General features: G+C 37.2%; 1 protein-coding gene across 1 annotated transcript; it reads left to right on the forward strand.

Moving 5' to 3' along the window:
* Window positions 1–14554: 14554 nt before the first annotated feature.
* Window positions 14555–23942, forward strand: zbtb34 (zinc finger and BTB domain containing 34; the record flags this gene model as incomplete). The annotated part of the gene is made up of 2 exons (XM_079382506.1): window positions 14555–14681; window positions 22382–23942. The coding sequence occupies exon 2, from the start codon at window positions 22416–22418 to the stop codon at window positions 23940–23942; it is 1527 nt and encodes a 508-aa protein (XP_079238632.1). The 5' UTR covers window positions 14555–14681; window positions 22382–22415.
* Window positions 23943–25495: the final 1553 nt, after the last annotated feature.

The following is a 25495-nucleotide window of genomic DNA, read 5'->3' on the forward strand; positions in this document are numbered from 1 at the left end:
ATTGTGAGCTTTTTGATTATATGGTTAAAAATAATAAGCTCTTAGTGTAAAATTTTGAGTTTGGGGCTGAAAATATAACTCTGTGCAGTCTATGCATTAGATTTTTCACTTTTTTCTCCATGTTGTTTTGAACATTGCTTTGTTGTATAAAATCTACAGACTGCATTTGTAGCATAATGTTAATTACCACAGAACTGTTTCTCAGTTTTCCATTAAAAACAAAAATTAATGCATATTTTTTTTACTTATTTTGAACATGATAAATTCTGTTAAGCTGACTCTATCAGCAAGAAATAATCTTTTTATGGACTTTTCAATAATTTGTAATCAGCATTTGTGAATTTATTTGACTTCAGCAATAAAATACATGAATTCAGGTAAATTGGGACACTTTTGCCATTGTTTATCATTGGGACATTTTATTTTTTCTCAGTTATCTCAGTGGTTCAGTTGCATCAAATTCAGCATTGTAATATTTCTCAGTAGGCCTACTCTAAAGCAAAGCAAGACATTGAGAACATAACACCCTGACACAAACTCTCCATGGCTTGAGGTTACAGAGGTGCATTGACTGTGAAGTTTATGAAAACAAACAGCAGACACTGGGCATTGAAGAGATCTCTTCTTACATATGGTTTGCATTTCTTCAAATCTCTCAATGCTATCTTGCAGTCCTTCTCTCACAGAGACATTCTCAGATGGTCGGAACGAAAGGTTCGGAAATCCAGTCTTAGATGGACTGGGAGGACTGGGACACTGGACAATATGTATCGAATCAAGCCACTCTCTTATTAAAATGCTAAGTGCATGTTGCTTTTGGAATTTTTCTAAGGCAACATTTAGGGGAAGTTGTTACGCTGGGAATTATAGGAGCAGTCGATGGAAGAGGACAGAATGCCATCTGTGTAAACACACAAGAGCTTAGCATGGCTAGCTGCAGGCTATGCACTGAATGGCCTACGTTAAGTCTACATTGCTAAAAATGAAGGTTAGCAGAGATGCTAAGTTAGCATTAGGATCCGGTGCAGTTCTCTGAGAAGCTTTAGCCTCATCACATCCAGAAAACTAAGAGAAATGATTGAAAGGTGTGTCTTTTCTTACGTCTGCTGTGTGCATGAATAAATGATAAATCTGAGGCCTGAGTGAACATAAAACTAGCACTGCAAATCTGGCTGCTTTTCATACAGATTCATGTCCAAAATCTTGTTTCTGTGCTTCATATATTGTAGTGACTGCTCTTTCTGTCCTAAAATAAATGTCCTGTCTTGAATGTTTTTTTTTCTTTGACATTTTTATTGTGAATGTCAACTATATTGTTTTATTGTTACCATTTTTTGACAGGCCATTCTCCAGCCTAATCTTATGCCAATAGTGAGATTTCAATCTTACAATGCAATATCATCCAAGAATATAGTACAAACATATATTTCATGCACATCTGTCCTTGTGTGGGCTGCTCCTGTCAGCCAAGCCACCTTTTCAGCACCATGTCATATTGTTGGATAATTTTTAGATTCCTGGCCTTTTTTGTCACTAGAGTAGCTTAACATCACATTGAGAGGAGGTCATAGTATGCATATACTCAAATATGCATGTGGACCTCCATGTGCACTGCCACAATAGTTGAAACCATCAACTTTTCCAATTGCTACTGATTTATTCATGTCCTTTACGGAGCTGTCACAGCATCTCACAGCATGCAATAAATTCTCATTCTTGTTCGACTTGTTTTTCCATATCAGTAGAGCACCTTCTCCTGCAGGGCCAAATAGCTGTGATTTCTGTTGTTTACAGCCCTATATCATCATCCGCAATGTTAAACCACAGCTGTGAAAACAAATATGAAATATAAATTAAATAGATATAGTAAATTACAATAAACTAAATAAAACTATAATAAATCATAATATTATATTGTACAATTGTACAATAGTTATATCATTTAATATTTAATTTGATTATTTATAAAAAAGAATTCACAATCATTTACTTTATAGCTAAAACAAATTGTAAGCAGTAATAGTTTACATTTTATTATATTCTTAGTATAATTATTACTGTAATTAATATTTAATTTTAAAAGATATGATATATAAAAAACAATATATAATATAATAAATACATTTTCTAAGTATTTAATGTTAGTTCCGATTTCAGGTCTTAAGCATTATCAGTGATTATAAATCAGTTTCATTTAGCAGAAACAGCCGCTGTATCCTTCCGCTGACAATCTGAACTTTGACCCAAAGAGGGGTGAGTCCCTGACTAATTGAATTATGCTTTTAATCACACACACACTGCTTGCAAATATTGTTTTGAACTTTTGCCCCTCTTGAATCATCACTAACTTTGCTGTGTATACATAAATAAGTGGATTTTGCTTTGACCTTCCCTACAGAGCAAGATATGTCATTAAGAATTTACTCTTAAATATCATGAAAAATGAACAGGAAACACATCTGTCTGTCTGTTTATCTGTATATCTTTTAACTTTTTGCCTTAACTTTGCCTCCTTGTGGTTCCGTAGCGAACAGCAACCGCACATTAATCCTTCCAGACGTTTTGAATGTAATAACAAAAGTGCCAGGATCTCTGTGTTCCAGTCAAGCATGTGCAAGTATTTCCACAGCACCGTCATCCACCTGTTTGATCAGTACCTGCAGTGTTGTTCCCTTTGTGTTCTTTATAAGGGGCCCAAGAATGTATTTCTGGCTCAGCTGTATCCACACGGACATGTGTCTGTTTTATGTAGGAGATCCCACATCAGTGGGAGGGACTAAGGGACACAGACAGACACAGTAAAGGCCATGACTTTTTGAGCCTTGGTCGGGGCCACGGTCATGTCACTTATTGCATTGCTCTGGAATGAAGTGTGAACAAAACGTCTGCCATCATTTCGCCTCCAGAAAAGCCCCATTTAAAAGCAGGAGACTGGCGTTCATCTCGGGTTTATGAGGAGCCTTTAACAACGCACACATCATATTGGGAGAAACAGTATAGGGAGAAATGGAAGATGGTTCTGGGTAATCCAAGTTAACACACGACGCTTACCGCATCTGTACCGTTGCCATGATCGTGTGTGGAAATTCTCCACACGTCTGAAGGCCTTTCATTATCACATTTCTCGTCATTCGTATGAACCTTTTGCCAAGTGGCTTTCGCAGTCTTTAGGTCCCTTCCACAGGGAGCCAATTAAATGGCAGTGCACTTTCTTTATTAAAGACCTAAAACATCATAGCCTATGGGAGACTGACAAGCCTAATGTGCAGGGAGCTATATAGTCGAAATAAAATTCATACATATTTACTGAGATATTCAAAGTGGCATAAAAATTATTTCATCCATTGGCATCGTGAAGAAACCGAGCAATTAAACAGAAGGGAAAATGTATTTGTATTCCACATACGGTTCCATGAACGATTCCACTCAAAAGCAAAAGAATCGGGAGATTTACGGCGGCAACTGACCCAGAGTGCTCATGGTAGAAAGCCTCAGGAGAACCCGGCTCAGGCTTCATGCCAAACACTTTAAGATTTAAAGAGGTGATGAGGAAACTATCCAGATGAGAAGGGAACACATTGGTAGGAGCACAATACCCTTTCTCTTTCTTTCTCTACATGAGCAGAGCGGCCGACCCGCTCTCTCCCGGCTGGCCGTGTCGGGCCCATCCCACGGGGGACAGGGTAGCTGTGGAGGTGAGGTGTTACTTGCTGGCCACTTTGCCGGTGTTGAGGATTATGTTTATAGAGATTGGAAAATGAAACGAACGGGTAGGGAACCTTAACCACCACAGGAAGAGCTGTTGCCAGAGCCTCCATTTAGGAACGGAAATAGAGAATTTGTCAGCGTAATCGGAAGGTAATTAGGTGAAGTGGAGCAGAGGAGCATTGGTTGCCCCCGTTTGCTCTATGAGGTGTCAACTGCTAGCTGTCTTAGCTTGGCAGAAGACTTAACCCACAATGGCAGTGTTTGGGAATCTGTGGTGGACTTGCCAGCTCGCTGTGTCGCTGAAGAGCCGAACAACATGACATGATCACAAATAAACTGAAAATGTAGTTTTAACCCATCTTATCCTCAAACAGGAAGCAGGGTCACGCTCAGAGTCAACGCATCATTTGTATTCTCAGCTTTTAATTGGCCAGCTGTTGAGTATGACATCATTAAAGAGTAATGGATATGGAGAATGCTGCATTCTTTTCCGAACCGAAAGTCGGAATTTCCAGCTTATTTGTTGTTGTTGTTACTTGTTGATGTTGAACTTTTTTGTTACTAGTCATGTAATGAATAATGTGAATCATTTGAAAACATGTGCCAACCATCTTCCTGAATTTATAAAATCAAACATTTAATATTGTTCCTGAGAATTTCTGTCAAAATAACAGCTCTATGGTTTAATGTTTGAAATTAAAAAAAAATCTAAAGTCATGAATGTTATATCTTTGAAAAAGTTGCAAAATAAGATTATTGGTGTATACGTTTTATAAGAAAATACTATTTTTGTTTTTCCACTTATATTTCACATTTTATTGTGTTACTTGCTGTTTCTCTGTTTCTCGAGTCAATATATTTGTATTGCGGTTTTCACAAAATACATTATTTCAAAGCAGTTTTAAAGAAAATCATGAGATGAATGTTTATAATATCTTAATTTTACTGTTGTAATAATAATAATAATCATTAAATACTTGATTTTTAATTTCACAGTACAAGAGTATTGTTGCTGACTTGCTGTAATAATATTCATATTGAATAGGTTCCATAAAAACAATAGTGTAAATGTGCATGATATATACAGTATATTATAGCTAGCTCATATAAAATAAAGGAACTTTTGACCTGATGTCATTGATCATTGATTTAAATGCATTTTATAGCAAATCGCTACTTTTATTATGAAAGTAATACTACAAAAAAGCCCACTCTCATTAAAATGCCATGACAGCACCAAAGGTCAAAGGTCGATTTGGTCAGGTGCAAAGGTTAACTTGCATTACACAGCTGTGGGCATCCACCAGTTACTTCACCTGAATGAACCATGAGTGAGCACAGCTTTAGGTCATGCAGGCTTGGTTAAACTTGGTCTGGCTGGGTTATGAGAAGTACAGTCCAAAGGGGTTTGAATTCTCTGAGGCGAGCATCTGAGCTCAGTGTCTGCTCCCGAGCGCTGACCCTTCATGACTGAGATATTACTGCTCCAGGCTGCTGCTCTGTGCAAACCCCCCTCCCGCTCTTTCTTTATCTCCTTCTCTTTTTTGCTGTCGGCAGATTGAGCCTATAAATGAGGGGCTTTCATGCAAGATCACAGGTGCTTATTTAGAAAATGACAATTTTGCCTTGCATAATTTCATGTTACAGCATTACCAGATCTTATCAAGAGCCACCATCTTATTCCTGAGGTTGTGTAACTTAATGAAAGATATTTTGCCCTGGTTCTCATACAGTAGCATACACACAGACCCACTTGGGGCGAGAGGAACAGTTGCATATTGAACAATTTCTTCAGCAACGTACTTGTTCTTGCAGATTATTTGGCTTGAGTCATAAGATAATGCTTGGAATCTCATAATGCAAAAATGAATTTTCAGATATATTTAAATGCTTTGAAAATATTAAAAATAATTTGATAAATTTACATTTTAAAATATCTTTACATAAATATATTTTGTTAAATTTAGTTACTTATAATCCATCATATTTTTAAAATGTAGTTTCATTCTAAATGTAATTATTATTTATTATATTACCCAACATGTATTCTCTTTCCCCTCAAAGTACATTTTGTAATATATTTTTTGCATGTGAATATGATTTCTGCAGGTTTTTAAGGTAAATGTAAGACCTTTTAAAGTCCTTTCAATGACCAATTAAAGAAAATCTAAGAAATAAATTAAGAACAATGAATTTTATTAGCAGCACTTCAAAGTTAGAAAATACATCTTACAACCAGTCTCCATTATTGTTTAATAAAATTTTCAATAACTAAATAAAAGTTTAAATAGAATATGAAAAAAAAAACTTACAGTACATTCTGATCAAGATACAAAACAACATGATATGAAGTCTTGTTTTCTGAGAAATATTTACAAATGAAGTGAAATTATCATTTAAAAAAGGTCAAATATTTGCCAAGGGGCTCAGAAAAATCTGCTTCATTCAAAGGGAAAACGAGTTTACATACCACATTGACGGATATTTGTTTTGATTTTACTTTCTCAAAAAAAACGAAACATCTTAATTTTGCTTCATTTTGTGTATTTGTACTGGAAAACAAGACTGAAAAAATACTGATGAAAATATTTTGTTTTTGTTTTGTTTTTGTTGTTGTTGTTGTTTTGCAGTGCAGGCAACATTTAATGCCATGATGACTTTAGACTTTATAAATTTCTATTCATTTTTTTTTTTTCAACACTAAGACCGTTTAAGGCTTTAATTTGTGGAACTAAGTATTTAGTATTTTGCATATATGCTGAATGGGGTAAACAATTCAAGAGTAAACAACAAATCTCAAATTTACAATCTAATTTAAACTTGAAAATAAAGTTTTAGGACTTCGAGGAGAAAAAAGGGGGAAAAAAATATTCTCTACTATTTGAAAAAAAAGATGAACGAAAGAATGATATGAAAGTATCAGAAGAATTGTATTAAATTAGAAAAATGACAGCATTTTCACTGGTGGTCTCAGATATTTGAACCGTCTGTATCTTGTAAGCCAGATTTGTCAGATGTAACCAAGGCATCACATACAAGGGAGTTTATCATGAACAGCACACAAGCATGACATGACCAGTGGAAGTGATTTAAAGTGAGCGGTCAGCACCCTGAAGAGGTGTGTGAAAAGTCAAGACACTTCCTGCTGCGTCCTTTACAAACAGGAAGTTTAAATCCTGGGAGCAGACAGTGTCTGAGACACATACCGAGGTACTTGCGTTTGGAGAAATATTTTTACAGGATTAACCCAGGCCACGGGTTTTAGGGTCCATGAAAGTTGAAGAAAACATCTCGAAGGCTAGAGGTGAACTGCCATGTGTTGATGCTGCAAAAGTATTTTTTGTTGTGTAGTTTCTCAGTTATATAATGATCCACCGAGACAAATTTCTTCTCGTTCTTTCTTTTCCTTTTTTTCCCCGTCGAGGCTCCATAACTCAAATACCTCCATCAAACCTTACATGTTTTTCGGTGGATGTAATTTCAGCCACTTAAGGGTCATTAAAAAGAGATCATATTAAATATCTGCGGTTAAGAGGCGTACTGAGGGAGGATAGAGACAGAAATAATGAGGAGATTTGTTTGTCAGTCAAATTCTGACGAGCTCAATCCCTCTAGCTGTCTGAGGGTGAACGGAGGGTCTTTTTCTTGTGCAAATCTACCGATGAAATGTTGACAAAACAGACAATTTTGTGTAATTTTCTTGGTGGCACTCTTTCAGCGAGCCGGTCACTCAGAACCCCCTCATTTGGCGTAGCACCATGCCGTGACCTTTGACATGTATCTGGTCCCGGACTTCTTCTTCTTCTTTTGCGATCCGGTGAAGGGACGTAACAGTTGTGCCTTTCAGGTCAGGTGGACACGGCCTTGGAGTTTAAGGCTGAAGGGCTATAAAGGATCTCTTTGTGTGTCTTTCCCCTGCAGAGCATGAGCAGAGGGATAAGAAATGTGGTTAATGGCTCAGGAGTGGGCTAATCATCGGTTGCCATTACTGCTCCAATATCAGCAGGGATGACAGACTTATCAATGACAAAGGGCCCAGGTGAAGACCCAGACCGGCCCCTTCAGTTTTGATCTCTGGTCCGCAAAGCAGGAGCTTTCATTCGAGCTAAGCACCAGTCAGTATACTTCTCTCGCTCTTACTCTTTCTGTCTCCTTCTTTCCCTCTTTTCTCTCCACTTGTGCCAGGAATCACTCATCCGCTCTCCCCCCGTTCAGGCCCCCACGTTGTGTTCTCTCAAGACTCAGCCATTATATCCACAATTTGGCTTAATTTCTTAGGCAACTGCAATGTGATAATGCACCTCTGTGGAGAGGATATAAAATCTCATGATTGTTCTTTTCATTTAACCTTTTTTGTTCCTTGTACATTGTGTAGAGCACAAAAAAAAAGAAAAACAAAAGCAAAAATGATTGCTCTGGCTTTTACTTCATCAATGAAAAGATTGTTCTTTTAAAAATAATGATAGAGAAGATTACGTTTGTTTTATTTGAAAACTTGCCTTTAAACAGTACATAGTGTTAAGAATACACAATAAAATATAAAATATAAATTTGTAAAATATAAACAAAAATAGTTATATACTGGGTAAAATTTAAATGCTGTATTTTTTTACAATATATTTTGGACATTAATATATTTAGACTGAAAATATTTGAGGAACTAAAGCTACGTGTTAGTAATTAGTTATTTTTGTACATTTTCAAATGCATTTAACATAAATCTGAAAATATATATTTTTCTAAATCTTACAATAAGGTGTGTGTGTGTGTGTGTGTGTGTGTGTGTGTGTATATATATATATATATATATATATATATATATATATACACACACACACACACACACCATTATTTAGAAAACAAATGTTTAGCTTTCTATAGTGTACACACACACACACACACACACACACACATATATATAGAGTGTCAGATATGTGTGTGTGTGTATATATATATATCAGGTGCTGGTGGAATTTCACAGCTCTCTTTTGAATATTAATTAATAGTGGGTATTATCCTAATTCAGCTCTGCACAAGTTGTTTGGGGTTGCTCTGTTAACTTTTAAGATGTTTTTACAAATTTGGGTGTGAATAATTTCAATTTCTTCTTTTTCCCATTTAGCGAAATCTTGGGTTTTTAGAGGTCCCCATATCTCACTGCCATATAGTGCAATTGGTTCGATTATTGCTTTTAGGATTTTTAGCCAGGTTTGAATTGGAATTTCATACTGAATTGTATTTTTGATCACGTAGAAGACTCTCAGTGCCTTTGCTTTCAGTGCATTCACAGCCAGATTAAAGTTTCTTGTTGAGCTGATTTTTAGTCCCAGATAGGTGTATTCATGGGTGTGTTGGAGGACCTGGTTTCCTGCTCTGAATGTGTATTTATTTTCCTTACACCTGGGTCTCTTTTGAAAAATCATTATTTTTGTTTTTGTTAGATTCATTTTAAGAGCCCATGTTTGACTAAATGTCTCTATGACGTTTTTGTTTTTGTTAGATTCATTTTAAGAGCCCATGTTTGACTAAATGTCTCTATGACGTCGAGGAGCTGTTGTAGTCCCTCTTTTGTTTTTGACAGAATGACTAGATCATCTGCATTATCTATCTATATATATATATATATATATATGTATGTATAAAATGTAAAAATCTGGTATTAAGGTATTCAATAGGAAAAAGAATACTTTGTGAAGTCGACTGAATACAAACTGTGACAGTCTAATGGTTATGTTTATCTACTATCGTCGCCTTTTGCAAATGTTATTAAACGCAAAAGCCAAATAACTCTGATCACCTACTGGGTGCCAAATGAGAGTGCTTTATTTCTTAAATTCAATCACCACAGTGTTTCTGTGTGGGAAACCTCACATCAATATGCTTCAGGCATATATTGCATGATTATCATCTGTCATTAGAGCTCGCTATATTTGGGTGCAGAAGTGGTGATTAGGTGTAAAATTATCAAGAGAACAGACAATGAACTACAGATGGGAGTTTGAGCAGGCCGATCATTACACACATATGTATAACTGCCTATGAGAATATAATTTGCTTCTATGGACTAAGTGTGATATGAAATTAATGTTTCAGGATTACATCATGTCAGTTTTAAACTTTTATTGTGCTTCTCATAGCCTTTATAAAATACTAGCTAACTCTGAATAATTCGTCTTTTGCTCATATTAATAAAAGTACTGTGGCTTGCAAGTGACTGAGGATGTTGGTTTGTGGGATTGCAAGCAGCTTTATGAACACACTGAAATGTGTCCAGGGAGGAAGTTTGAAACCAAGAAAATTGAGTTTTCCAGCTAAATAAACAGTTCTTTTTAGCACAAAAACACTCTGAGAAAATGATTTGAGAAACAGATATGTTTTGCTTTTTCAAATAACAAAATTGCATTCAGCAACCCTACGCACAAAGGATGTGAAAACATTTTTAAAAGCAGTAAATGTGTGAATTACACTGACAAAACACGTGAGATATGAACACGCTCAACAATCTGCTCGCCATATAGTATGTTTCAATCCCCAGCTTTGCCAAATAGTAACCTTAGAGGAATAAGTCCCGCACACACACACATGCACATGCACACCTGGACAACCCGAGCCTTTCACCGGCAGTCGTGGTGAGGAGCAGGTACTGACAGACTCAAACACCTGCTATTGGAAAGTATGTTCTCCCTCAGTGATCCTGGGTTTTACAGGACTGGGAGGCTATTGTTCTGTCCCGGTGCTGACAGCCAAGGTATTTCTGGACTCCTGGAGCACATACAAAAAAACAATGGCCAATTCATGTAAGTTAGTAGCCTATAGGAAAAATAGCTTTACTATTTCAACTCACTTTCCTGCTTTGAACATAGCGCGTTACTAAAATGTTGATAGTATAAGACAAACCAGCGTCTTAATTTGTATTAGAAAATGTCTGAATTCCTTCAGTATAATATCTTTATCTGAGGGTCAAGCTTGGCTTTTGAAGAAATCTAAAGATCAGTTAACACCCTGCAGTGACATTCACCTGTGACACAGCACTGGCGGGCCAAGAATGCAGTGCACCTGTAAACCTGAGGTACTCTGATCTCGATCGGAAGCTATCAACGGCAGACCATCAATCATCACGGGACTTTTTGATCTACCATTGGCAAGGTTATGTATAAAATCGTATTTTTGTGTGTTTTGAAGGAGCAAAGTATAGATTTTTGATGTATAAATCACATTAGTAATGACAAACATCTCTTGGTTGATTTATTGATTGATACAATCAATAGTTTCATCAGTGAAAATAAATACAGTTGTATACTCATTCAAAATGTCTTATGTTCACCAAGGCTGCTTTCATTTGATCAAAAATACTGTAAAATGACAAAACGGAAATATTATTATTATTTAAAATAATTCTTTTCGGTTTTATTATATTTTAAAATGTAATTTATTCCTGTGATGGCAAAGCTGAATTTGCAGCATCACCACTCCAGTCTTCAGTGTCACATGATCCTTCAGAAATCATTCTAATATGCTGATTTGCTGCTCAAGAAATATCTCTTATTATTCACAATGTTGAAAAAAAGTTGCAATGGAATAAAAGGAAATTTACTAGCAATTTTCACTGAGAAATTTGTAGTAAATTTCACAAACAGTTACAACATGAAACATGTAACACTGAATTAAACAAGTTTTTTTTTAGTAAAAACAAATGAAATGGTATTTTTTTTTGTTTTTTTTACAACTTTATTATTATTATTATATTATAATTAATATTTTTGTGTAAACTGTGATATATTTACAATAGATAGTTCAAAAGAACACCTTTTATGTGAAGTAGAAATCTTTTGTAACATTAGAAATGTCTTTACTGTCACTTTTGATTAATACAATGTATCCTTACTGAGTAAAATTACTTTCATTCAAAGCCTCCAAACTTTTAAACAATAGTGTTTTTCGAATCAAATAATATCGACTAGGCATTTTAATCACATACTTAATTTGGTGTTTTTGATCCCTGACATGCAGACTTGGGAAAGTCTATAAAATAATCATCCAGCTAGGCCTGTCTTAAGCAGGAGGGGAATTTGCAAAGTCACCTGGACTACATATCGCCGCAAGGCACTTCTGAGCTCCAGGGCCACCCCGATCAGGTCCCCAGCTCTGATCCCCTACGCCGACCCTGCTCAAAATCATCCCCATTAGTTTACTGCAGAGGAATTCTCGGTCAAGTGAATTGTGCGGTGACTAACAAAGCCCTATTTCAAGGAAGATTACAACTTCAACAGGAAACCTTTTGATGAGCGAGACTGTTTGAAAATGTTATCAGTATCACCATCACCCCTTGGGGTCAACAAAACCATTTATAATCACCCCATACCTGTGGCTATGTATTTTCTGTGTTTGTGTGTATGTGAGTGTGTGTGTGGTTCTTTAATGGGGGAGGGGGTTGCATGGGAGAAAAAAATGGGCGAATTATCTTACTGTCAGAGAATAGAAGAGAGACTTGTTTAACATGGGCCACGCTCAAGAGCACGTGCGATGACAAAGCGATTTTGCTCCTTACACCCACCTGCACTCAGATTAGGTCAGATATTAGTTTCTGAGGCCAAGCTGTCCCTCAAATACGATGATGAAAATAGCTCATTGTGGATAACATTCTTTCTCGGCTGAAGTGGAAAAAAGTGCAAAAAAAATCTAAACATAATACCTCATTATGCTGCAGTGGGAGGAACAATGGTGCTGTTTTAGAGACTTTAATTACTGAATGTTTTTAGTTAACTATATTATATTTTTATTGAAATTACCACCAGTCATTTTTAGACATCTGAGGGCCAAAATGATTTACGTCGGCCTGTCTATTTAGTGCAAAAACTACAATATTTTGAAGCACCAGAAAAAGACAAATAAGGCATGTGATTGGTTGCAGTATATGAAATGGTATATGTAAATTTTTTATCAGGTAATAATGTTTGGATTATAGAATGCACCAAATGTGCTCAAAGGCATCCTGTATTTGTAGTTTAAATATTTACTTCCCGCAAATAAACACATAAATGAACACATCTGTGGAATTTCAAACAGATCTCTTTGCATACAATGGTTCATTTCCAAATATATCCTTCTAAATGTAGCCCTTGAGACTATGTAAATGAATGATGTAAATGAATCAAAGCATGACATGACTATGAAATGATAAAGTTTAGTAAATGGATACAGATAAAAGTTTGTTTTTATTCTTATAGAATGGTCATATGTAATGTTAATGTTAGTAAATTATTGTAAAAGAGTACCAGATTAACTCTTAAAAATAAAGGTTCTTTAGTGGTCCTTTCCAGAACCTTCACACAGAAAAAAAGGGGTTTAAAATTGTACCTTTTGGGGTATGTACACTTAAAAGGACATATTTTAACTTTTTTACCTCATAGGTACATATTAGTACCTTAGAGTAGTAATACGTACCCATAAGTTACTAATATGTACCTATTAGAGGTAAAAAAAAAAAAAAGGTACAAATATGTCCTTTTAAGGGTACTGCTCCAGCGACAAGCTGTTGTACCCCAAAAGGTACCATTTTAAACCCCTTTTTTTCAGCAAAGAATCATTATGCTGTGCAGAGCTTTTGAGTTGGCTCTATGACTGAAAAAGGTAACGTCACATATTCTTCATAGGCTATCATTGTATTGGTTTTCTGGCTTCAGTACAGAGCACATGAGAATAAAAACTTACCAAAAGTTTTTCTAACTTTGCTTCCAGCTGTCTTGTAGACTGACATAAATTTAGATGTTACAGTGCTGCAGAACAGCATATTCCAATATAGCAAATAATCTAGCCTATGTAATACATTATTTCTGTTATTTATAGAGATGATTATATAACATAATATATATAGAGTAGCCTTTATAATTTCGGTTGTTGTTTACTGAACAAAGCGAACAGACGTCTTCTCTTTTAGGCTACTTGTTAAATTAGTCTATGGCGCCCTCTGCTGTTGGATATAGTAAAACAGCTCGAAACTGGCCAGCTGAAGGATGCACTTGGGTTATTACGATCTCGTTCCGAGTTTGATGATAACACTTTGTTTAAATACGAGTTTAGATTTTTTTAAATTCAAAAAGCAGATGAAGCAGGTCAATTTTTCTCCCACATGCTATATGTGTTTTATCTAAAATACAGTATTGAATTAATATGTTATATTGTTTGAATTTTTTCTCTAAAAGGCACCAAAAATTAAAAAAATAAAATAAATAAATTGTTAGCTCCTGTTAAAGTATTCTGAAATCAATACATCTATTTCTCTTCTAATCTTTAATGCAGTTGTATTAATTTAATTATACTTTTGTTGTTTTGTTTTGTTTTATTGTTGTTCTTTTATAAGTTCATAATTATTGTATTTATAAAATAAAAAATGAACAATATTTATATTATAATAAATAATTATAATTAACACAATACTGTTTGTATTGTTATGGTTATGTATATGTTTGTTATCATGATTTTTTTTTATTTTATAATATAATTATTATATATATATATATATATATATATATATATATAAAATACAAATAATAATAACTATTATAAATATTATTTATAATTATTTTATTAGTAAATAGAAATTATGGACGGTCCTTTAATGATTTATAAACCGGCCTCAAAATCCGGTTTAGTAGGTATTCACGGAAGTGAATTCTGGATACCCTTCACTGAAATGATTGCAACAAAGCTAACATCCTTAAACATACACTGCTTGACCCTTGTACCGAAAAGTGGAAGGGAAGGGGGTAATTCCTTACCACTGATCTGTATAGCATCTACCGAGCGATTTCGCTGACAGCGCGTCCCCTGGAGACAGCACGCGTCCACTTCCGGTTGGGCAGAGAGCTGGAAAAATAGCAACGGCTGAGGAGCACAGCTGGGGAATGAGGAGGCCAGGCTGGAGCTAAAGCAAGTCACTGTGCAGAGGAATGGGCGACGTTTGATCGGAGAAGGTGAGGTGTGGTATTTTTAATTGCGCTTTATGTTCGCTCAGACGTCGTGTTTGTTGTTTTTGGCGCGGTTATACCGGACGCTTCTAAGTACATGTCGCTAACCGGCTAACTTGTTAGCATTCCGTGACAGCTTTGGTGCGAGCTAGCCTGGCAGCAAAGGTAATGAGGGGGAGTTCTCATGTAGCGCTGGGCAGAGTACTTCTCCGAGCGAAACTGTCATGATCTGACCATTTTACACCGTTCTTCAGCTCTTCAACGTAGCTTACGTGTTTATTATCAACTCCGATGCAGTCAGTGTTAGCTGCCAACCTCCACATTCCCCTAAATCACAAGCAAGTGGGCCACTTCCCACCCTCCTATTTGTGTTTAGACAAGTAACGTACAACTTTTGATTACAACCGGATACGTGAGGCAAAAGTATCTTACATTAACTTAGTAACTTACCTTAAGGTATTTAAATATCGGAAGTTTAAGTCATTGGCTCTGTCATAAATCCAATGAGCTGCCTACCTAGATAGCTTTTCTGTACATTATGAAGTCGTTTGATGGTGCCTGTTATGCCTAAAGGGTTTATGCACTAGGTTTTAAGACTCAATCAGAGTTAATTGAGCTGTTACTGATTTATTTGACAGGGTGGTAATGATTTGTTTAAAGTTAAAGTGAAACTAGATTGAATTAGCTTAGTAACTTGATCGTTACGATTAATGTATTCAATTTATAACGTGTTTAAGAGAATGACTTTGTCACAGGCAGCCCAGTTTTAGTTCACCCAAAAATGAAAATGAAAGTGTTAGTGTTCCTAACTTTCTGCCTGTCATTTTTGGGTGAATTGTCCCTTTAACTTCCATAATATGTGTGACTGTCCACAAATCTTGCAGTGTCTATACCACAAAACTTTTATTGGCAATTTAGCATGCAGGGAAAGTAAAATGTGAGTGTTGTGCAAGAATGAGAAAATAATTTTTAATCACTTTCAAAAGTTGTTCATGTACCATACTGATTTCTTTTGCTGTGAATGTGTTTTGTTTTTTACATTTTTTAGAATTGAATTGTTTGACAATGTTTTGCCTGTTTGTATTGTATGTGATTATATTGTCTCTATTATAATCCTTGAAATGAAATCATGCTTCACACAATAGAAATGTAACTGAGGTTTAAAGTCTAAAGTGTTAAAGACAGGGCAGATAGGGTTATAAACGCAAATGATAGTTCACGTGTAAAACAATTATCTGTAAGTTATTAAATGGTTCTTTTCTTTAGCTTTCCATGTTTGCTCTAGTTTCCGAAGTACTGGTTTAAGTGTGATACATTGCTTGCGTTTTTCTTAATTTGTTAGTCATTTTGGATAAGAGTGGCTGCTTATTGGCTAACTGTAATTGACAAGTGCAGGTTAGTAGATTAAATGTGTCACAGCAGTTCAAAAGAATAATAGAGTGCAACAATCAGGTTCTGAAAGTAAAAATCTCATTCATTCTTTACATAAGGCAATTGATTTTGAACAATAACCTTTAAAGACAGACCTGCTTCGCGCTACAAGGTTGTTGCAGCCATCAGCCCACGTTATTTCAACTAGCTTAGTAAATCGCACCCGCACCCACTCCAATGAAGCACAGCATATTATGTAGTCAGTCTGCTTATGTTCTCAAATTACTAAAATATTTGTATGCGTAATATGCCAGTTTTTTGCAATAAAATTAAAAGCATATGGTTTCTATATTATTAACATCTATAACTCAATAGTTCTGTACGTTTCCATCAATTCAATTGTGCCATTTGCAATGCTTCGTGGGATTGCAATTCTTTCCGATAAATACACCGTTATGACCTTTTGACTTTTACTGATTTTTCAGATACTTTTTTTGCTTCAAATTCTAGTTTGTAATGCTGTGATTCACCTCATTGCTAATTGGCTTGGTTCATTGCTTACAACTTTTTAAAAACCTATGGGAAAAATGTATGATAAATATACTATTTGAACCAACAGCGCAGTATGGGTGGGCACAGTTGCCTTCTATAAGAGGGATATCTGTGTGAAACTTAAGAACATTCTGTTTTTTTTTCTTTTTTAAACTTAGTTTCTATAGAAACCTCTGGTATATGTTCAAGGTGATTGTGTACCTGAAATATGTCTTCTTGAGCAATAGCCTGAAATTGAAAGTAAAGATATATTTGTATTTGCTCATCAGGAAGTTAAAAGTGTCTTCACTGTGGATTTCCCCACTTCCTTGTATTTTTAAAAGGCGTATTTCGCTCACTAATCCTATAGGTGCGTTTATGGCATCTCTGGAGGCATAAAGGCCCCTCCTAACCACTCGGAATGTTTCCCAAGCAGGCTTGTCTGAACAGACGGAGCCAAACCAATTAAGCAGTGTGCATGAGGCATTATTGCTCTGCACTCGGTAAACCTTTCATTTTTCTGGCTGTGGCTGCTTCTCTTCAGTATAAGCTGTTTAAAGGGTTTTGGTTTGCAAGTCCTTCTGTTATGGCAGATTTATAGCATGTAGGGAAAAAAAGACTCTTACACAAGACATCACCTCCGCTGCGTCAGCTTTTGTTAGCTGCTTCTGAATCGAATGACTTCTGCTGTGAGTATAATACTTGAATGTTTTGGGAATGTTGAAGAGCAGTTTGTCCCTAAAGCTTGCGGTTCAGTGGGCTTTGGCAGTGTGTTCCTTGTCTCTTGGCCAGCTTCAATGGGGATCGACTTGGAAAAGAAGAAAGGATGCCTTTGACCTGCGCACCCGAAGCAAAACAGAATGACTTGGTGGTATTTTTATCCACTCTGATTATGCCTGTTAGATATGCAAAGCCTGGCTGATTTCCCTTGCCAGTTCCTTTATAGCGATTCTTAATTATCCTTTCGAATTTGTGCAGCAGTTTCCCTTTGATGTAGCTTTTCTTTTCTTGCCATCAGAATGGCTGGACTCGTAGATGGCAATGGGAGGAGGCACAAAACAGGCCTGGACTATGTTCCTAATTCACATTGGCCTTTTTATGATCTTTCTCCTGTCACGATCGGGAGCAATATGTTAGTGTTTTAACTGAAGATTCCTTTGGTGTAACCTCATGCCTGGGACCAAGGATGTTACCCAGAGCTGCTGACCCATTTTTTGGTAGCCGTTCGAGCTAGCTACTGCTGTGTTTTTGAGTTATAGCCGATATTATCATGATAGATATGCTCTATCTTTGTTTTCTTGAGTCACAAAAAATGCATTTACTAAATAAACAGACAACTTTTATTTAGACCCCATCTTGCCAGTGATAAATTAACGCTTTAATTACACAGACAGCGGCAGTTTAGGCTGTTTTCACTTTAAGACCTCATGTGCGTATATTAGAATATATGGACACAATGTTTTTGAGAATACTTGCTGCTACTTCTAACAAAGTGTTGCTGAGATAAACCACACTGCTCGGCGTACTCGGTGTTCTCATGGTAGTTCTTGAAAACAGTTCCGCACAAAGTTTGCAAAGCACTCCTCGCCATTTTTCCGCCCTCTCACGGCCTTTTGGGTTCCTCCTGCCAGACTTTGCATGTTAAGCATTTTTGGCAGTACTGGACTAGGTTTTATTTTGCAGAATAGGCTAAAAGCTGCTTATCTTGAAGCAGGCCTTCTGCAGTGTTCATATGACAGTTTTCAGTCTTAACGGCTTGTTCAGTGAACCGGTAAAAGAAGTTTTCCCGGTTAGCCTTGACTTTTTTATTTTTCCTGTTGTTTAGAGATTCTGGGCAGTGTGTTTGTATGTGTGGTTTTTATTGTGCCTGTGATTGACTGGATCTGATTGCTAATATTTGGGATCCAAAAGGGACTATAATACAAATTTTACCGTAATGAATTTAGTGAAGGATAATTTAGATTATCCTAAGAAAAATTAATTAGGCTGAGATGGTGTTTATCTAATTTCATCTGGCCTGGCATGTAATACAAATGCATGTAAAATTGCAGTTTTAGAAGAAACAAACATGCTGATCCACGAGTTAAGAGATTCAATAAGTAACTTATGATTAGACATGAAGATGTGTCATGCAGTGAACCAAGGCAACTCAATCACTTCAACTGGAACAGCTCTGTTGATGCCAAAAAATTAGCCTTTGACATGCACATTGACTGTTGCCAAATCTCTTATATCACTGTTGACGCTGTTGCATTATCTCATTGAGAAATTGCTAACCTTTATCAGAATCTTTTCACCAATCCACCGTATAAATATGCTCCTTGGTCTGTTACTTATGCAACCCATAGAATGAAGAAGTAGTTTCATGATTTTATTATTTTTAATGATCAAGAGTTAAAATCCCCCTCAACTCTCCCCTCGGGACACAAGTCTGTGTGCGAAACCTGTGATTGCATCTCGCTGGAGTGCTGCCAGGATACTTGCCCCGTTGGGTCCACCAGATCAACTGCGTATACATTCTCTGGCAACCTGTATAACTTGAGTTTAGCTTGGTTCGCATAGCAGTGGTGCAACGCCTTTCTGACATGACACATGTGAACATGGACATGTGAACATAAAGGACATAACAGGAATTACACGTTTCACACAACTTTCCACGTTTGTTTTTTTTTTCACACCAATTCTGTTTTCGATTTCATTCATAATCTATTTCTTTTAGATGTGCAAGAATACTAGTGGGTTGCTTTGCCAGACAACTAGTTGACAAATCTGTCTGAATTCTTCATTTAACTGGTGCAATTCTACTGATTTCAGGCTCCCCTGACCGTTTCTTATGTAAGACATGATATTGACAATAGGAGTGGAATGTATATATTGTATAACATGTAGGTACAATACCATTTAAAAGCTGTATGATTTTTTTTTTATAAAGAAATTAATAGTTTATTCAGCAAGAATGCATTAAAGTGACCTTGAAGACATTGTGTGTTGTTAGTATAGGCTTGTATATCAAAGAATTGCTGTTCAAGTAAACCTGAAAAAGTCAAATATAAAATATTATGCAGCACAGCAGGTTTCAACCTTGACAATAATAAGAAATGTTTCTGGAGCACCTTGTATTAATACTTGATTATCATGATATATTTATGCTTGACTGACTGAGAGTGTACTTTCATATATTTAAAAAGATGTGCCATTTTAGATAGATAGATACAGCTCTAGTAGTACATACAGCTGTATAACCAGATACACAGTCAGGTATCGGATCAGTACACGGTATCGGCCGATACCCTGAGCCTAGGTATCGGGAAGGGAAAAAGGGTATCGGAACATCTCTACTTTTTATGTACATATGTGTATACAAGAAAAATGAAGTTGAAATTGTTTCTCTTTCTCTGGAGTGTTTCTATGATTCCTGCCCTCTTTTTGTTTCTCTTGACCATGGCAAAGAGACAACATATGGGTAGTGAGACGGGTGTCCCTGCAAGCTCTGCCAATTGGAGAAAGTGTTTACACTCCCAAATTGCTGACTGAGACTCACGCTGAATCACTAGAGAGTGAGAAGAGAAGGCTTCAGAGTAGGCATAGGATGACCTAGAGAGGAGATTGTAAAGAGGAAGATAAGAAGAACAGCCTTTCCTTCACGGGATTTTTTTAAATGCAGCTTTTATTATGTGCTGTGCTGTTCAACATATTACTTGCAATTTAAGTGGCTGCAATAGTACTTTTATGCTCTTAATGATGGATCACTCTTTCTCCCACATCGTTTTTGGTCATGTGCCAATTTGATATAATGATGTCTCTGAACAACACACCCATGAGAATCTAAGATCTTATTGGTTCTATGACGATTTTGTTCTAGATGTCACTTTTGCTTGAGAGCACAATGAATTATGAAACAGGATTTTTTTTTTAGGTGTGTTTGAAGACCAGTCATGGCTATAGGCTGTTTTTGTCGTTTAAAGAGGTGATGTCTGTTGAGTTTTTAAAGTGCTTTGGCTTCAGTGTACGCAGCACACAAAGGATTGGGTTAAAGTGTGCATTAGATGCTTCACTAAAACTTGCACTTTAGAGCCAAAGTGAACTGGCCATATGTTCACAGTGTCTTATTACAGAATGTTCTGGTAATTCAAAACATTTATCCCACTGAGATCCAAACAAACCCATGCCAACAGATACACTTCCATTCAATAGTTTGGAGTCAGTCGTTACGGGCAGTAAAGATATGTATAATGTAACACAAGATTCATATTAGAGCAATAGATTGTTGTTTTGAAATGTCTGTTTATCAAAGAATTTCCCTCAAAAAAATAAGCAGCACAACATTGATTATAAGAAATATTATCTGAACACCAAAATGTCATATTAGAATAATTGAAGGGTCATATCACACTGTAAACTGGAGTAATGGCTGCTGAAAATTCAGCTTTGCCATCACAGGAAGAAATTCAGTTTCAAAACGCATTCAAATAGAAATCAGTTTTATAAAAAGTGTTTTACAACACTACCTGATTTGACTTTTATAAATGCAGTGTTTCTAAGCATAAGAGACTTCTTTCAAAAAAAAAAAAAAAAAGGTAACAATTTAAGGTGTCCTTGTTACACGTTACATGTACTTACTATATAATAATAAATTAATAATAACCCTTAGCAAAAACCCTAATCTTAACCCTAACCATATATTAAGTACATGTAGTTAATTAATATTACTCAGTACTTGTATAATTATACTTATACAAGTAAACCAAAACATTTGAATGGTTCATGTATGTAAATGAATGTAATTTGCAAAATGAATGTTCCTTGATTTGAAGAATAATGCACTAGTTAACGAATACCTTCAGTGAGTAAATGGAACTTTTTTTTTTTTTTTTTTTTTCATGTGGATGTTACATTTGTGTAGAACAGCAGCATGTTTACTCTCATGTGTAAAAGGACTGGGGAAGTGTGGTCAGACAGTAAGCAGGCTGACGCCAATGTACCAAAACATATTTTGTTTGTTGATAGGGTTAAAGTGTAGATTCGTACTATACTGTGAAATTGAAACTCTGATTATTACTAGAGTTTCATGCACCAGTTTTTTTTCCCCTCTCTAATGCTGGGCTCAGACTTCAGGAGTTTTAAAATCCTAACCAATTATGAAATCTGGTTGCAGCACACACATAAGGAAAATCTTCACAAATTTTCTTCCCTCAAATCTTAAACATGCACACACTGCAAAATTTTGAAAATCATGGCACATCACAAACTACAAAATGTTAATAGGATTAGAGGAAGCGCCGCATGTGATTTCATGTAGCAGATTGTCATTGACGTTTCAACAGCTAATGTTTGCATATGTTAGCCAGTGTGGCTTTCTGCACTCACCCGGTACAGTCAAAACTGAGGCGATTTCACCCCAGTGCTTCTCTTTGTCCTTGCGATTGTTCTTAATCATAGCCGTGATCATCCCGATTTAAAATCCTAAATATCAAACATGTTTGATATGATCGGGGTGGCCCCGATTTGTGAGCAGATCAGGAGGTGCAAGAATCGATCTGCAAACACCTCACATTACCATATAATGGACCGAACACTGGAACCGACTGATGTCCTCGACAAGATTTTCTCTCTGATTCTTGGGAGGGGAAAATCGGGAAAAATAGGCCTAAAACTCCTGTAGTGTGAGCCCAGTTTAAGAGTGTATAATTCTGTAGATTTCAACAAATGTGGGGGAAAAAAACAGCAATTTCCACCTGTGCTTACATACTTTACCTTTCATTTAGAGTACCTTTAATACCTCACACATTTTTATTTTTTTTCAGGTTCTCTACAAACCAGGAGAGACGTCAGTGAGTCATGGAGGACTGTGGTAGCCTCATAGAGTTCGATGTACCGGAGTTCAGCAATACTGTCCTGAACCAGCTCAATGAGCTCCGTCTCCAGGGCAAGCTGTGTGACATTATTGTGCACATTCAGGGCCAGCCATTCCGAGCCCACAAGGCCGTCTTGGCCGCCAGTTCGCCATACTTCCGCGACCATTCAGCACTAGGCACGATGAGTGGCCTCTCCATCTCTGTAATCAAGAGCCCTGAGGTGTTTGAGCAGCTGCTAGCCTTCTGCTACACTGGCCGAATGTCATTGCGCCTACGTGATGTCATCAGCTTCCTCACGGCTGCCAGCTTCCTCCAAATGCAAGCTGTGATTGACAAATGCACACAGATTCTTGAGGGTATTCATTCTAAGATCAGCGTCCCTGTGCCTGCTGGGATCGATCCAGATAACGATTGCACCACCTCAAGGGCTGGACACAACGGTGTGAAAGACGGAGGTATCTTTATAAACCCCACTCAGATTTCGCCGCCCTACTATTCTCGTCAGAATCATTGCGTGGAGGGGCGAAGCTCAGGTAAGGGGGTGGCAGAAGAGGGTCAGTCAGACCGAGGGAGTAGCGACGGTATATCCGAGCAGGAGGTGTCCATGGAGGTCGAGTCCGAACAAGTAGACCTCATCGGCAAGGATGGACAGGTAACCGATGTCCATATCAAGCTGGAGAAAACGGACCGGCCCAGCTACTCCGATAGCTCGTCAGCCGGTGATGATGGCTACCACACAGAGCTGGTGGATGGTGAACAGGTGTTGGCTGTCAGTGTGGGATCATACGGGCCTGTCCTTTCCTCTGCCGGATACACTTACTCTGCTCTACCTTCCTCCTGTTTCGTCAGCCTGAGTTCCTCTAGCCCATCTCGCTCCTTGCTCAGCAGCGTCCGGGGTGGCCGTGCCCGACCGAAATGTCCCGTGCCTCTTCCAGCCGATCTGCTAACTCAGCTCAAGCCTGGTGCTGACGAAGGAGATCCACCTGCGACGGCAACTACCTTCGAGAACGACGTAAGGGAGCGGAGTTTCCGCGGACAGTGGTACCCCTACAACGAACGCCTCATCTGCATATACTGCGGCAAGTCCTTCAACCAAAAGGGCAGCCTGGACCGTCACATGCGTCTGCACATGGGCATCACGCCCTTCGTCTGCAAGTTCTGCGGCAAGAAGTACACCCGCAAAGACCAGCTGGAGTACCACATCCGCGGTCACACGGACAACAAACCCTTCCACTGCCAGATCTGTGGCAAATGCTTTCCCTTCCAAGGCACACTCAACCAGCATTTGCGCAAGAAGCACATGATCTCTAGCACAGAAGTTAACAATCACACTGACTTGCTGGAAGAGGCACCAGATGGCCAGAGAGCGGAGCAAGAGGATGCCTCCGAGGGCGAAGCAGCCTGTGGAGCAGCTTATTCTGATGATTTGTCAACGAAAACCCCCAGCGAAGAAAGTGGCAAGTGTAGTCCAGAAGAAACCCCTGCATCCAAACCCCTGCGTGGATACTAAGAATAAAGTTTTCCGTTTATTTGCTTATTTGTCCTCCTTATCTAATAAGGAAGCATAAAGGGTTACTCTTTTCGCGATGATGCCCAGCTGTTTTTAAAGAACGACAAGAAATAACCTGCCTTGTGCATTTTCTACTCGTCCATTTTTTTGGAAGTTCTACACAGGACAAAGATCGAGAGAAAGTTTTTAAGGAGTTTTTCAAAGGGAAGGAGTCCTATAATCGGGGAATGAAATAATCGGGGAGGAGGTCTCTGTAATCAAGGCCTCCTAAGAGTTTTATCACATTTTTTATATATCTATATATATATATATTTCCATGTTTTTCAACATATTTACAGAGTAATATAGGCATGTTGCAATAATGAATAATGTGAAAGCTCAGATGAGATGCTTGTCATATCACGCTTTTACCTGACCTGTTTTTGCACATGTGGCCTGTAGTAGGTCACTCACTCAAGAGGAATGGTTTATCTGCCAGTGCAAGGCTCTTTTTGTGACACATCCATTCAATACCTCATTATACAACCTCAACATATACTCATAATGGACAGTATTTGTAGCTTGTCGTCAACTCCAGCCAGGTTTTACCTCATAGCAAAGAACCTGAACGGAGGGAAAAAGCTTCTCTCAGTAAAGTCACATTTGTTTTGTTTTCATAGGGTTTGAATGAATGCTTCTGTGAAACCCCTGAACAAAACATCTCCACTCTATCAAGGCTTGATACTTCAGTGAAATATTCATTAGTGATTGTATGAATTCTGGATTAATCTTCAGTTTTCTTTAGCAACCATGTTGTGTGTATCTGTGAGAATATTGCTAGTACAAGGTGTACCTGTGGTGTATTTTCAGGATCCAGGATCTTCCTTTTTCTTTTTTTTTTTCACCAATTAGTGCTAGAGTAGCAGCAGTCAACAATATTAATCAGTTAAGGAATGTTTCGTGCCAAGTTTCTTTTTCTTTCTTTCTTTCTTTCTTTCTCTTTCTTTCTTTCTTTCTTTCTTTCTTTCTTTCTTTCTTTCTTTCTTTCTTTCTTTCTTTCTTTCTTTCTTTCTTTCTTTCCTAAAAATCTAGGTTTTAATTCAGAAAAGCAGTGTTTTTATGATTCAAGTTTTTCCAAACACCAGTGGGGAGGGTGTGCCTTTAAAATGAAAGTTTAAATTATGTATTAATATATTTGTAGATGCGTTTCTAAAACTGGTGCGGGAGTCATGCAAGTTATGAAAATTGTCTTAGGGCCATCCCGCCATAGGAAGAAGGGGGAAAAACCTCTTGGTGAAATATTTATAGCATTAATGTACACACTCGATCAGTGTTTAAAATTTCAAACAGCTCTTCTTGTGTTCAGCTGGCTCGAAAGAAATTTAGTTTTTTCAATACTTGATGTGGAACAGACAGCTGTGAGAAGAAGCTCTCTTTGGCTTCTCACACTTGTGCATCTCTCGATGTACAGACCAAAACGTATGGTTTCTCAATGCAGAAATGTATAATTGAAGAAGATTGACTTACTGCCAGTGTGCTTTTGTTAATGTTAAATTTTATGGAGGTGTATTGTT

Source organism: Barbus barbus (genome assembly GCF_936440315.1).
Source record: "Barbus barbus genome assembly, chromosome: 28".
NCBI lineage: Eukaryota > Metazoa > Chordata > Actinopteri > Cypriniformes > Cyprinidae > Barbus > Barbus barbus.